Source organism: Leptidea sinapis, chromosome 37 (genome assembly GCF_905404315.1).
Source record: "Leptidea sinapis chromosome 37, ilLepSina1.1, whole genome shotgun sequence".
In the NCBI taxonomy this organism is placed as follows: domain Eukaryota; kingdom Metazoa; phylum Arthropoda; class Insecta; order Lepidoptera; family Pieridae; genus Leptidea; species Leptidea sinapis.
This window is the reverse complement of record NC_066301.1, coordinates 5,244,925-5,258,053: the sequence shown is the minus strand read 5'-3', so window position 1 is coordinate 5,258,053 and position 13,129 is coordinate 5,244,925. Positions and strand designations below refer to the sequence as shown.

The 13,129-nt window shown below is 34.2% G+C and overlaps 2 protein-coding genes across 5 annotated transcripts in view; one reads left to right on the top strand and one right to left on the bottom strand.

Annotated features, from left to right (window-relative positions):
* LOC126975738 (zinc finger protein 573-like) overlaps nt 1-13,129 on the bottom strand; it is a 358,061-nt gene that overhangs the window by 211,213 nt on the left and 133,719 nt on the right. The window lies entirely within an intron of this gene.
* The window catches only part of LOC126975737 (Fanconi anemia group J protein homolog), a 115,597-nt gene continuing 107,424 nt past the window's right edge, over nt 4,957-13,129 (top strand). For all 3 annotated transcript variants that reach the window (XM_050823748.1, XM_050823747.1, XM_050823746.1), the window contains exons 1-2: nt 4,957-5,494; nt 6,859-6,970. In XM_050823748.1, coding sequence (XP_050679705.1) covers nt 5,165-5,494; nt 6,859-6,970 — 442 coding nt within the window. In that variant the 5' untranslated portion in view covers nt 4,957-5,164. The remainder of the gene's footprint in view (nt 5,495-6,858; nt 6,971-13,129) is intronic.

Sequence of the window (13,129 nt, the reverse complement as noted above, 5' to 3'; positions counted from 1 at the left end):
ATGAAACAAAGTTTTCAATGACAGGATCATCCAGCCACCACAAATAAAATACAATTAATATTCTAAGCTTCTTGAGTACTTTATTACATACCAGTGGTAGGCTTCTTTGCACACATACTAGCTAGATAATGGGTACCATCACGGCGTCAATTTCTGCCGTGACGCAGTAATGTGTAGACATTATCATGTTTCGGTCTACAGGGCGCCGTAGTAGTCAGTGAAATTACTGGGCAAATGAGACTTAACATCTTAATATATCTCAAGGTGACGAGCGCATTTGTAGAGTTGCTCAGAATTTTTGGGTTTTTAAATAATCCTGAGTGGCACTGCATTGTAATGGGCAGGGCTTATCAATTATAATCAGCTGAACGTCCTGCTCGTCTCGTCCCTTATTTTCATTAAAAAATACTTACTGCAAGTTACTTAGCCATCAGCTGCATCAAACTATCAGAATCCTCATGTAACAACAGATTTCGAAGTTTCTTTTGCAAACGTCAAGTTTAGCTTCTGTCTAGCTTCTACTACATTACGTTTACATTTACCTTATTTTTAGGTTTTCATGTTCAGGATAAAATCACTTATCACTAACTTTTAACTTATAAGTGATTAAGATATTATATCAGCAATATGATCAAAGAAAAAAATAAAGCTGTCTTTAATATAAACACATTTACAGCTAACATTTCAAGTAACAAATTCACAATACAACAGGGAAGGGGACGCCGACTGTCTCTTCGCCCTGTAATTTATGATAGATACCAATTTGTTGGAATGGTATTAAAGGAGAATATAAACTGTTGAATGACCCGGGAAATGGGGTGTTAAATATCTTAAATTATGCTACGGAATAATAATATTTATATTTTTAAACAGCCAAGTGATGTTGGGGAACACACTACTTTGATACTTTTTAGTTTTTACCTATGTTAACTTTATGGCTCCAATAATTAGGTACCTACTTAAGATAATTGACAGTTTTTGTATTTCTAAGAAATTAAGTGTATATTTTCTTATAAAATTCAACTTTGTGACTAATTTAGGTAATTCTGGTTGTCATAGGAGGTACCTACACTACTATAAATTATAAATATTCACAATACTCATAACATTTATATAAAGATCGATGGCTTTGAGTTTTATTACTTTACCGACCATTAACTATAGACTCGTCTGAGTGTCGCTGGGGTGCGGATAACTTGCATTCAGAATTCCCGCCAAAATTTGTCGCCATTACACGAATGAGTTGTCGACGGAAGTTATGGTGCGTTATAATTTAGTTTATTCCTCGACACCATGCTGTTTGGCAAAAGTGATTAAGATATAGATTTTTATTGATCGGTAACAATATTTTATTAGCCATCACACAAAACCTTCATGATAACTTGATGATAGATGGTCACCAAGTTAGTCGATCAATTGATGTATGCATTGCCTGACAGTAACATTATACAGTACAGTGACATAAATAACGTAACGTAGGCTACTATTATTTCAGAAAATAAGTTAAGATTCCGTGCAAAACAATTAAAAATTGTGAAATCGGGATCAAAATCCTAAAAAATCAAGAATTAGTGCTCATTTCGCCATTCACGTAATACTACCTTAAAACAATTTGAACAAGGTTTTGCTATAATTTTGCCTATGAACGAGTTTTCAGCTTTGATTTACACTTCACCAACACTAGGTATGTAATTATTAAAATAAGTTGCAAATGTCCTGCTTCTTCTCGGATCTGAGGTAAATATGTTTTCAAACAGGTGTTAGATTCTGACTGTCAACAACAAATTTGAATTTGAATGAAGTTTTGCTAAAATATAATGTAGACAGGAACCGATGAAGTACTAAAGGCTACTTGGAGCGGGCAACAAACAGTACTTACTTTGCCTTGGTCTATTAACCAATAGAATTTAAACACTACGTTCAACCTATACTTACTATTACTCAGCAGCAGGAGCAGCAGTGAAACAAAGTTTGATAAAAACTTTTTTCTTTAATGCAGCTTGAAGATTCGCCTTGACGTTCTCGTGTCAAATCCAAAAAAAAATATTTAGCGTTATACCAATATCTTAAAATTTTGAAAAACTTGTTAAAAAATTGAAAAATTTTTAAAACCAAAAAATGTGTTGGTTAGGTTGGGCTGCGGCACTCTCTTTGCTTTCATATATGTTCTCAGCGCCACCAAAAGTATAAAGAGAATGGATGAACTAGAAAGGGCATTAGTTCAACAAAAGGCAAAAATCGTTAAATGGAAGGCAATTTATCACTAGCAAGACATAAGAAAAGGTAAGTAATACCTAGTTTTTCGAATTATCATAAAAACGGTGATCTAGCCCAGCAATTATGTATTATGAATTGCATTTATGTCGTTATATAAAATTGGTTCCCAATTACTGAACATGAAGAAAGATTGTAACAAAATTTAAGTTCTCATTTACCACTTTTAGTTTATCTGTCGTTCATATTTATATTTTTATTAAAATTAATCGTAGAATTAAATATGAAAATTGATTTGATAACTCTTTTTCACATATACCCTAAGTTTTTATTATTTATTAAAGGCATCCATTTGCAGATTTTTCATCGGTCCGTGATATATTTATAAGTTTTGGAACTTTCGAAAAGTGAAATATACTATTCTTAAACAAGCTTTTACTTTATCTATTATATTTTGTGAAATATTATACATAAGTACATAGTATTTTATTAAAGTCTTAAGAAATTTAATGTTTTTTGTATTCATCTGAAGCATCTCACTATTGAATCGAATCATTTATAATCGCCATTATTTTCTTCTTGTGTATTATACCTTTCTACTTTTATTGTATTACATCTCGGTTTTTTGTTCATTATTAAAAAAGCATAAAAGGTATTTATTTTCTCAAAATTGATTTCTTTAGAATTCTTTTTGATGTCATTTGTTACACGCTTATAGTTTCTTATATGCGAAAACTGTCAATGGTAAATAGATATGAATATTTTCTTTTCTATATCAGTTAATACTGTTTGTTTTACTAATAAAAAAAATTAAATTAGTGGTAGTTCCTCACGGTAATGTCAGCTTTTCATTTTCCTGAAAATTTTTTTTTTCAGGACGTTCAGCTGATATCGATAATTGATACGGCCTACCTATTACAATGCAGTGCAGCTCAGAATTCTTGAAAATTCAAAATTTCTGAGCTGCACTACAATTGCGCTCGTCACCTTGAGACATAAGATGTTAAGTCTCATTTGCCCAGTAATTTTACTAGCTACGGCGCCTTTCAGACCGAAACACAATAATGCGTAGACATAACTACTTCACGGCAGAAATAGGCGCCACTGTGGTACTCATAATCTAGCCGGCATCCTGTGCAAAGGAGCCTCTCGTCTGTTCCCATTTTACAACACATCTTAAAATTCATGGTCTTCCTTTTATTTCTGATGCTACGATATGTAGCAAACAATATTGTTAAATTAAGTTAAGTTTATATTTGCACGAAAAAGATTGTAGCCATTACAATTGGAGAACTGTCAGTGTCCAATTAAATGATGACAATTATGATGGTGTTACCTTTATTGCTAAATTTGGCATTTTTAAACCCTGTTGGCATAAAAAATGTGGCCTTAGCATAATGCATATTTTAGCAGTTTTAGAATTTATGAAAATATGTTCAAGTGTAGAATTTTGGACGAGGCCCAAAGACTCAGCGCAGAATAACCCCTTTTTAACCGACTTAAAAAAAGGAGGAGGTTTTCAATTCGTCAGTATTTATGTTTGTTACCTCAAAACTTTACTGGGTGAACCGATTTTGATAATCCTTTTTTATTTGAAAGCTGGTGCTCACCGTGTGGCCATAACATAGCTATGGTCAAGTAATTGTCGTAGTCGAATAAGATGATCAATGGGACTCCTTAACGACTTACAGTAAGGGCAGCTATGGCAGAATTTCTTACTGTCTGTAATCAAATTGCAAAGCGCTTACGTTCATTGCTGCATTAAAATATTTAGTATATCTACACCTATTTAGACAAATTGTTAGTGTACTTCAAATTCATTAAAAATCAAAAAATAAAAAAAACTACCGACTTCAAAAACCCTATTTCAAAACAATAGATATAATATGCACTATTAAAATAATTGCGTATTTTTAAACAATCTTATTAATTAATCTAATTCTTGTTACGATTATTGTAATTTTTGGAGCCGGTGTCATCCAAGATAGGTTTGTAACTACATACATAGTTATAGGTGAGATGCGCTTGAGTTGTGAGGAGGCGAAAGGCGAGAGCTGGTCGCGGCGGAAGGACACCGAAAATGTCCAGAAATGACAATAATCGTAACTAGAATTAAATAAATTAATAAGGTTGTATAAAAATACCCAATTATTTTTATACTTTTTAGTGGTTATTATATAAAGTGGTTTTGAAGTCGGTTGTTTTTTTGTTAAAAATTTTCGGACTTAGCTTCTTTGGCCATTTCTATTCTGGCCTTTTCTAGTATTCAGCCAAATAAATGTACTCACTGAACTCTATTATTCACATCAGATATTGTGGCCATAAAAGATCGGGAAAATGTGTTTCCAAAAAAGTTCCCGATGACGTATTTAAAACAGATCATATGGGTAAAAGAGTCGCTTGTTATGCCAATAACTATTGATTTTGAAGATAGTCCATAAACATATAAATAAACACATGAATAAACTTTCCACTACATTTATGAATCATTTAAGCAATTTTTTTTTTTTTAATTTTTTGGGCCTATTAAAGTGTGATCTAGTACTTTTTAGCATTATCGTCGATAACAATATCTAACATTTGTCTATGCATAAATAAAAATTCATTTTGCCGAGCAATGAGCATAGGTACTGTGCAACGCCAGAAAGTGAATGTTGACAGGTCAAATGAGATTGAGATGTCAATTGTCAAGTGTCAAAGACAAGTCTATTTTGTTTTGAATTTCAAATTTGAAATAGGTTATGTTATGAATGATATTGTTTGCTAATTATATTATTAACTATAATTTAGGCAATTTGTTAAGTTTAAACGTCAATTTAGAAAAATTCAGCCTCCAAAATAAATAAAATAGCTCATATCTATTTACTGAGTCTTTAATATAGGTAAATAAATGAATAACCGCCAATTTCAATAAACATCGGCATACAGTTTGTTTGCTAACAAATAAATAATGGAAAGTATTGAAATATCCGATGATGACGAAAGTTTTGAAGAACCTGTAAATAGTAAACAAAAAGCAGTGGCCTACGAAATTTCTTCTGACGAAGAATTGCCGAATGTAGAAATAAGAAGTAAAAGGCAGACTTATATACACAATTTATTTCCAAAAACTGCTACTATAAGTTCTAGAACAAATGAAACCTCAAGAAAACCAGGGCAGACTCCTAATGTAAATCCTATTCCTGATAAATGTGGCAGTGGGATCGAGAAAATGATAGGAGGTGTTAAAGTTATTCTACCAGTCAATCCTTATGGCAGTCAGCTTGCTTTAATGTCTATTGTGAGTATAATGTAATACACTATGTTATGTGAGTGATGAGCTAAGATATTATGAAATGTACAAATTCTATATTTAATAAGCATATTATTATAAATCAGGTGTTGTAAAGCTTTTTCTGTGGCATATAATCACCTGTTTTGTAGAAGCTATGCAAAAGGTGCCAATGGATGGAATATTGGCACAGAGTAAAGTAATATTAAATAATATTTTTTAGCAATCAGAATTACACTGGACTTTTATTAAGGATATATATCCTGCAGGTTGTAATAGGAACTGAACCTTGACTTTTAATGTCTGTGTGAAATCACCACCTTCGCACGACACGCCACAAGTTAGGATATCATCCCCACCATCTGAATGTGTGGCAGTCCTCCACAGTGCGGTTTTCAAGGAGCTTTCTTCCTAGTACTATGAAGCTGTGAAATGAGTTTCCTTGTGTGGTGTTTCCGGGATGATATGACATGGATACCTTAAAAAAAAGTGTGTACACATTCCTTAAAGGCTGGCAACACTCTTGTGATGCCTCTGGTGTTGCAAGAGAATTAATACCAGGTGACCCGTACGCTCGTTTGTCGTCCTATTCCATTAAAAAAAATCAGCACATAATTCTTAATTTGCTTATGGTACACTTGCTTGATACTCCTTGAAGTGTCTGCCTGAAGCTAACATCGCTATGATGACAGATTGTCCCTCTCTCAACTTGCACTAATTTTAACACTAATTGTTATATGATTGTTATAGTAAACAAACTATGTTAAAGAAAACCATCCCATACTTTATAAACCATTTATTCCTTATTTTAAGTTTGTAGTGTCTGCTTTATCATTTCATCAAGGAATGTTTATATTTTTTTTATGATTTTTATGAATATAAGGGACAAGACAAGCTGGACGTTCAGCTGATGGTTATTGATACACCCTGTCCATTACAATGCAGTGCCACTCAGGATTCTTGAACAACCCTTAAATTCTCAGTGGCGTGTGAGTTGCACTCATCACCTTGAGACATAAGTTGTTAAGTCTCTTTGTTTAGCATCACCTTTCAGACCAAACACTATAGATTCACGGTAGAAATAGGTGCCGTTGTAGTACCCATAATTTAGCCAGCATCCTGTGCAAATGATGTGTGTTTTTTTTATATATATGCATGTATTAATATTTTTCAATACTTTCAAATCAAAAGTGTGTTATCTTTAAAGAATGCAACACACTTGTGGTTAATTATATTCAGATAGCTGCAGGCTTGTTTTGATTGTCTCATTAGATAAACAAAGCATAAATATCATTTCATAGATATCTTAATTATCACAAAAATATATTTAAGCTGATAATATGTTAGATTAGAACACTTAGTTGTTGTTATAGGTAATTAAGGCAATTAAAAATAATCAAAATTGCTTGCTCGAGAGTCCGACGGGATCTGGCAAGACTCTGGCCCTCTTGTGTGCTACCCTGGCATGGCAGATGCAAGAGAGAAGTAAGTCATTGTTTAGTTTTAAGACTCAAATAATAAGAGTATATTTTATTAAATCCTAAAATTATTCCTGTACCTAAAATAATCCGAATTTCATCAACATCTTTTAGATTGATAAATTTGTTAAGAGGTGGTTTGTTAATGTATATTCAGTCGACTATTACTATATTATAGTCACAAATTTTTCTTTTACAACAAATTCTCTGACTACATTAACATATTACTGAAACTCATATTGTTCCTATCATTTATTTTTGAACTTTAAATAAAATCTATAATTTTGCAATATATTAATTTGAGGACCTATACTAATTATAGACTCGCAATATTTTTTTATGGTATGCAAATATAGGACAAATAAACTGTTGCAATTTCTTCCAATATATAGAGTTCTATAACATAAATCAAGGGTGTGCATATCATATAAGCAATTAGGCAGTGCCTGACTTACTATTAAACTAAATAAAAAATAAATATAGCACTAGTGTTAATGTTAATTTACTACTAATTAGGCAGTCTACAGATTGCATATACGAAGCAAGCACTGTCTCATACAACTTATGTCGTACTGCAACTACGACAAGTTAGATCTACAGTGCCCACCTTGCTAGAAAACCAATGAACACCCCTGAACATAATGCCTGTTCAAATAACTTTAATGTATACGTCGACGCCACCACCGCCGCGGGCCCCGCGCGTCTGTGACCCCCTTTACTGGGTTATGACAGTTGGTAGTGAAGTGGGTGCACTGTGCGACTCGTCCGAGACACGAACACGTAAATCATAGAGTAACTGTCGCCTAACAATCAGCAACAAGCTAACATGAACATTGGAGTCGAATGCAGTTGTAGCATGCAATCGCATTTGCATCGAATAATGACGAAACTGATATTTCCAGCTTGGCAATTTTTTATAACTGATTTTTCGACTGTCACAACTTCAAGGTTAGAGTAAAGCTCGTCAATGAGCTTATGGCATCCGCAGTTCGACTCCAATTGTCTTCCATTTAAATAAATATACAAATATTAAGGTTCTTCCGTCGGAATTTTTTGATGAAGGTACCCATGTCGTATTGTCCCGGAAACACCGCACAAGGAAGCTAATTCCACAGCTTTGTAGTACGTGGAAGAAAGCTCCTTGAAAACCGCACTGTGGAGGACCGCCACACATCCAGATGGTGGGGATGGTATCCTAACTTGTGGTGCCTCTTTATTTTTGTCGTGCGAAGGTAGAATTCGGCGGCAGGAATCAGGTAAACTGCTCTTCGGAACACTCCCAGTATATCCAAATATGGTATAAGACACACATTGAAGCGACGTCTCTACGAAACGGCAAGTGATCCAGCCGTTCACAGAGTACTGGGTCCCCGACAATTCGAGCTGCTCTGCGTTGCACACGGTCAAATGGATCGAGCTGATACTGGGGTGTGCCAGACCAGAGATGACAGCAATACTCCATGTGTGGCCGGACCTGTGCTTTGTAGAGCGCTAGAATGTAATTGGCAATCGCTTGAGATTTCGAGACCCAGTATTCCGATACTAGGCGATCGAGACCTGTACACACATTGTATGAGCTTATCTTCTGTACTCAGTGATATTTCAATACTTATTGTATTTTATTACCCCTTCCTAATGCAGTTGCTCATTTATTCGCGGGACGCGCCCGAAGGTTGATAGTTTTACACTAAAAGTTGTCTGCAGTCTTTATATACAGTATTTCGGCACGAGTTTAACTTTTGTTAACTCAATAAATCCCACGAATCGCTTGATTCATGAAACTACAGTAACGTTTCGCTCGCTTTGTGAATATTTAACCTATTATTGCCATTTCGCATTCGATCATATATGTACAAGATTAGAAGTCGTTGCCTTAAGACCTAAAACCTCGATCCTTACGTTGAGATTCATGTTACTGTTTAATTTGAATTCATAGATATTTGCATAGGATAAATAAGTATTAATCCTAGAAGCGAGTGTTATCACTTTAAAAACATGACAAATTGTTTAGATTTACAAGAGCGACATCTCAAGTCAATTTCCTAATATGCAAATATTGGGGTTGAGCAGGTTATCAACTGTAAAGTAGATCCTGTAGATGAAGCCACAACCTGAGACTTGAACAAACCATACAAGATTTTATGACGATACGTTACTCGAACGGTAACCTCATTTGGCAGAGCACAGGCACGGAACCTCAGAGTTCGTAAAGGTTCGAGTCCCGCATAGTTCATAAAATTTTGTTTTCAAATTTTATTTGTCTAGTAATCCAATAAATAGTAATTGAGGATAGCTTTAAGTGTAGGTATACATTGGTAGCCATTTTTTTAACTGTTTTCTCCCTAGTTTTTAACCCTAGATCTGTCTGTTTTACCCTGCCTCCAACTTCTATCTCGAGAACTTCCTGCTGAATGTGTGTTCCAAGCGGCGTCTGAAGACGCTATCAAGAGTCATCAGCCCTTAGATAATTTATATGTCTAATAGCTGTTGTCAATAACCTATTTATCCTCAGTTAAACTTACTAGACGTAGACAAATCTATCCTTTTACGCTTACTTACATTTCAATAACCTATTGACAGATATAATGGGAATGGCTGAAAACCAGCGCTGCATGAAAATATTATTTCAGGCAGCATAAGCTGAGCCTACTCCCTTTTGTCTTAATGTATGTTTTGTAATAAGCTGATATTGTATACTTAAATTAAGTTCAAGGCAATAAATTTTATTATTATTATTATTATATGGTTTGTTCGCTTTCAGTGAAGTAAAATAAAAAAAAATGACTTTTACGCAAACACGTAGTGTAAGGCTTCAGTTATAATAACACGCGTCTTAATACTTTAGAAGTATTTTATTTTAATGTGTAATACTAAAAAGATTCAACAGTAATTTACAATTTCGCACAAAAAAATTACTTATCACGTTATATAAAATGTTATCTTTTACCTCTTCAAGAAGTTCGACGTGTTGTCGGCATTACTTACCTATGTCTTAAAATTTTATGTGGCAAGCGGTACAGTAAACTGTGCCGAACTGTTGGAGCAGACCAACTGTAAGTTTTCTAAAATTGTTAAATAAGATAAATAAAAGTTAGCAATAGAAATAATAAAAACATTATACTACTGCCAAAATTCCAGCCGACTAATAACTATTTCTGTTTATGAGATACTTCTCGTTCATATACACCGGGCATAAAATACGGGCAAACACCGGCGTCTTAGTAAGACGTTGTGTACCTTTCACGTACCGCTTCAAAAGCCGGAAAACAAGCTCTGGGGTTGCAAGTAAGTGTGGATGGCGGTGATCAGCTACCATCACGTGATCCTCACACTCGTTTGATCTCCTATTCAATTTAAAATAAAAAAATATATGCAACATTTAATAAAAACATATTTGGATTTGAGTGATTCACCTACAATGCGATTAAAATAATAATTTCAGTTACGACCGATCCCCGAAGTGCGCCATCAAGTTGTAACCGAAAACGACAAACAGAACGTCAACATAATTGCATTAGATACGTTCCGTTTCACCGCAAAACGTTCCGTGAGCGACATTTCGTGTGCCACGACGCGCTCTGGCCCAAAATTACGACCGCGATTGAGGCGTCATCTTTTCTGACACAAAAATTAAGCGAAAAAAGTTAGGGAATGAAAAAAGTTATCGCATTATCTACGAGTAGGTGCATGACACGCAGATGGTTCCAGGCTTATTTTTCCCACCAATACTTAGATACAAACCTACAGATCGCTCAAAGTTATATATAGTTCTTATGTGATTGATTCGATTCGAATCATGTTGATGGGGTTCGACAACCGTGCACTTTGCGAGAAACTTCTTGCATAGAAGACAAGCTAGAATCAATTGGATGAAGTTCGTGAAAAACGTTCCAAGCCACAAACATCACATTTTAAGGAATTCGCGTTTAAAGTTTAATCAATATTAGTGAATTTCATGCGTGTGGATTGGGCTACTAAGTCATAATGTCATTTAAAGAGTGACAGTAGGTCTGCCATTTTTTGTGACCAGTTTTGTGTTCTTAACTCAATTTCGACATGATTGTGGTTTGGAACGTTTTTCTGGAATTAAGTCCAATTTACAGGCTGCAGTTTTCCAGAGTGTGACCACAGCGACTCTACTCAACTATACTCTTGCAACACCAGAGGTATCACACGAGCGTCACCGACCTTATTAAGCATCGAATAGACGTACATATGAATTAGTACACTGAAAACACATTGGTAGGTACGTCAAATTTACTGTTTTAAACGGTATTTCGTCGATGAAGTACCAATACCTCCTAACTGACATTTTAGCCCAAAATTACTTTTTTATTACAATAGACATAATACTCATATTCGCATAGATTGAATTTACTCCTATCCAACATTTCTTTACCAAAAAGCTTCTTGATCTATGTGAAAATATCTACTAAGTGACAGAGTTCATTCGCTCGCATGTATTTTATGGAAATATCTCCTAACTGCACCGGCAACCGACTACACTCGGGCGCACTCTGCATTTGACTGATTAACTTCGCACGATCGCTGCCAGCGCGTTCCTCGCCATTTGATAGAGCTAGATAAAGATAGTACCTACCTGCGTTTTGATTTGATTGAGTTCCAGAAAAAACCACTTTGACCCCCTGTCGTAATTGAAACGGTTTTCGTTTTGCTCTTGGACAATTTATTGTTATTTGCCACTTATTTCAATATATTCGGAGAGATTATCAAAACAAAGGTAAGTGAAATCATTTTTAATGTTAAATTCAAAGATTTTAATTTTAATTCTCTTGGTTATTGCTAGGAACATTTCAGATAGTAGGTATTTCTTCAAAAGTTTTGATTTGTGACATTCAAAAGCGTTAGTTGGGAATGAAGACTTATAGAACGAATTGAACCAGTTATCTGTAAACTGTTATTGCCAAAAGCATGGTATGTTCTTGTATAGTACATTTCTTAAATCCGTGTCTCTCCGAACTAAGCACAAGTGGCTGAGTAGTACGTCAAAATTTACGTGGAATGGAAGAAGTTAACGAATAAAAAACTTAGAATGGAAGGTAAAGAATACTTGGGCTACACAAAAGCTGCCTTAAGCAAAATGGAACACAATAAAATTAGACCCCCAAGACAAATAAAAGATAGATGCAAATCAAAATTCTGTGAAAGGAGCCGTAATAGGAAATGTAAGGATGTTAGTTTTAAAACATTAACTTATTTTTAAACATTTTTGGGATAATCTCAATTGGGACCAAAGAAAAGTTTACTTTGCAAGTTTAGTCAAACGCTCTTATGAATCTCGAAAAACTTAAGAGCGACTTATGGCTAGACGAGAGAAAGAAGACAAAGCGAGAGCAGCACGGGGCGAAATTATTCTTTTAACGATAGGTCTTGAGGCTGTCAAAGTTTTTCTCTACTTGACTGCCAGTTCTCTTTATTTTAAGACGGTATTCAAGTATTCGGCCAGGTCGGAAAGCGGGGTACCCGACTGTAACAAACATTCGGGCCATCAGGTATACTGATGAGGGAAAAATTACAAGAAAATTACATTTTGATGATGACTAGGGCGATTAATTTTTGCAGGTTTTAATACCTACTTACAAATGAATAACGCACCTCTTACTATAACAACCACGAAATTTAATCATTTGGAAAGTATGAAAAATGCACTACCATCAGATTACGATACATTGCCTAAAATTTAAGCTTAAATTCATTTATTTTAAAATTAGTATGTACCTACATAAAAAAAGAAACAAAATTTTAAAGTCGAGAAGATTTTTTAGCTCTTTTTGTTTTATTCTTTTAGTTTACTAAAAGAGATTTTTAAAAATTATTCATGTTTGGTTTGAGTTCGATGATTGTTTTGTTTTTGTCATCATAAAACATTGTAAATTATTATTGTTGAAAAAAAAATAATTAAGTCAATTATGTATTTTACTTACAAGAAATAACTCCTAACATTAAAGTGGATTTTTAAGTTCTAGAACCAATATCTCCTAAGTGATTAAATACTAATAAAACATTAACATAATCACATCCCTTCGTAACTAATAAAAAAGTAATCTATTGGAAACTATTTTACTATCAATAGTTGATCAAAACAAATAAAACCTTATTTTTAAACAGTTTTTTTTCTTCTGGTGTAAAATTTGATTCTTAACAC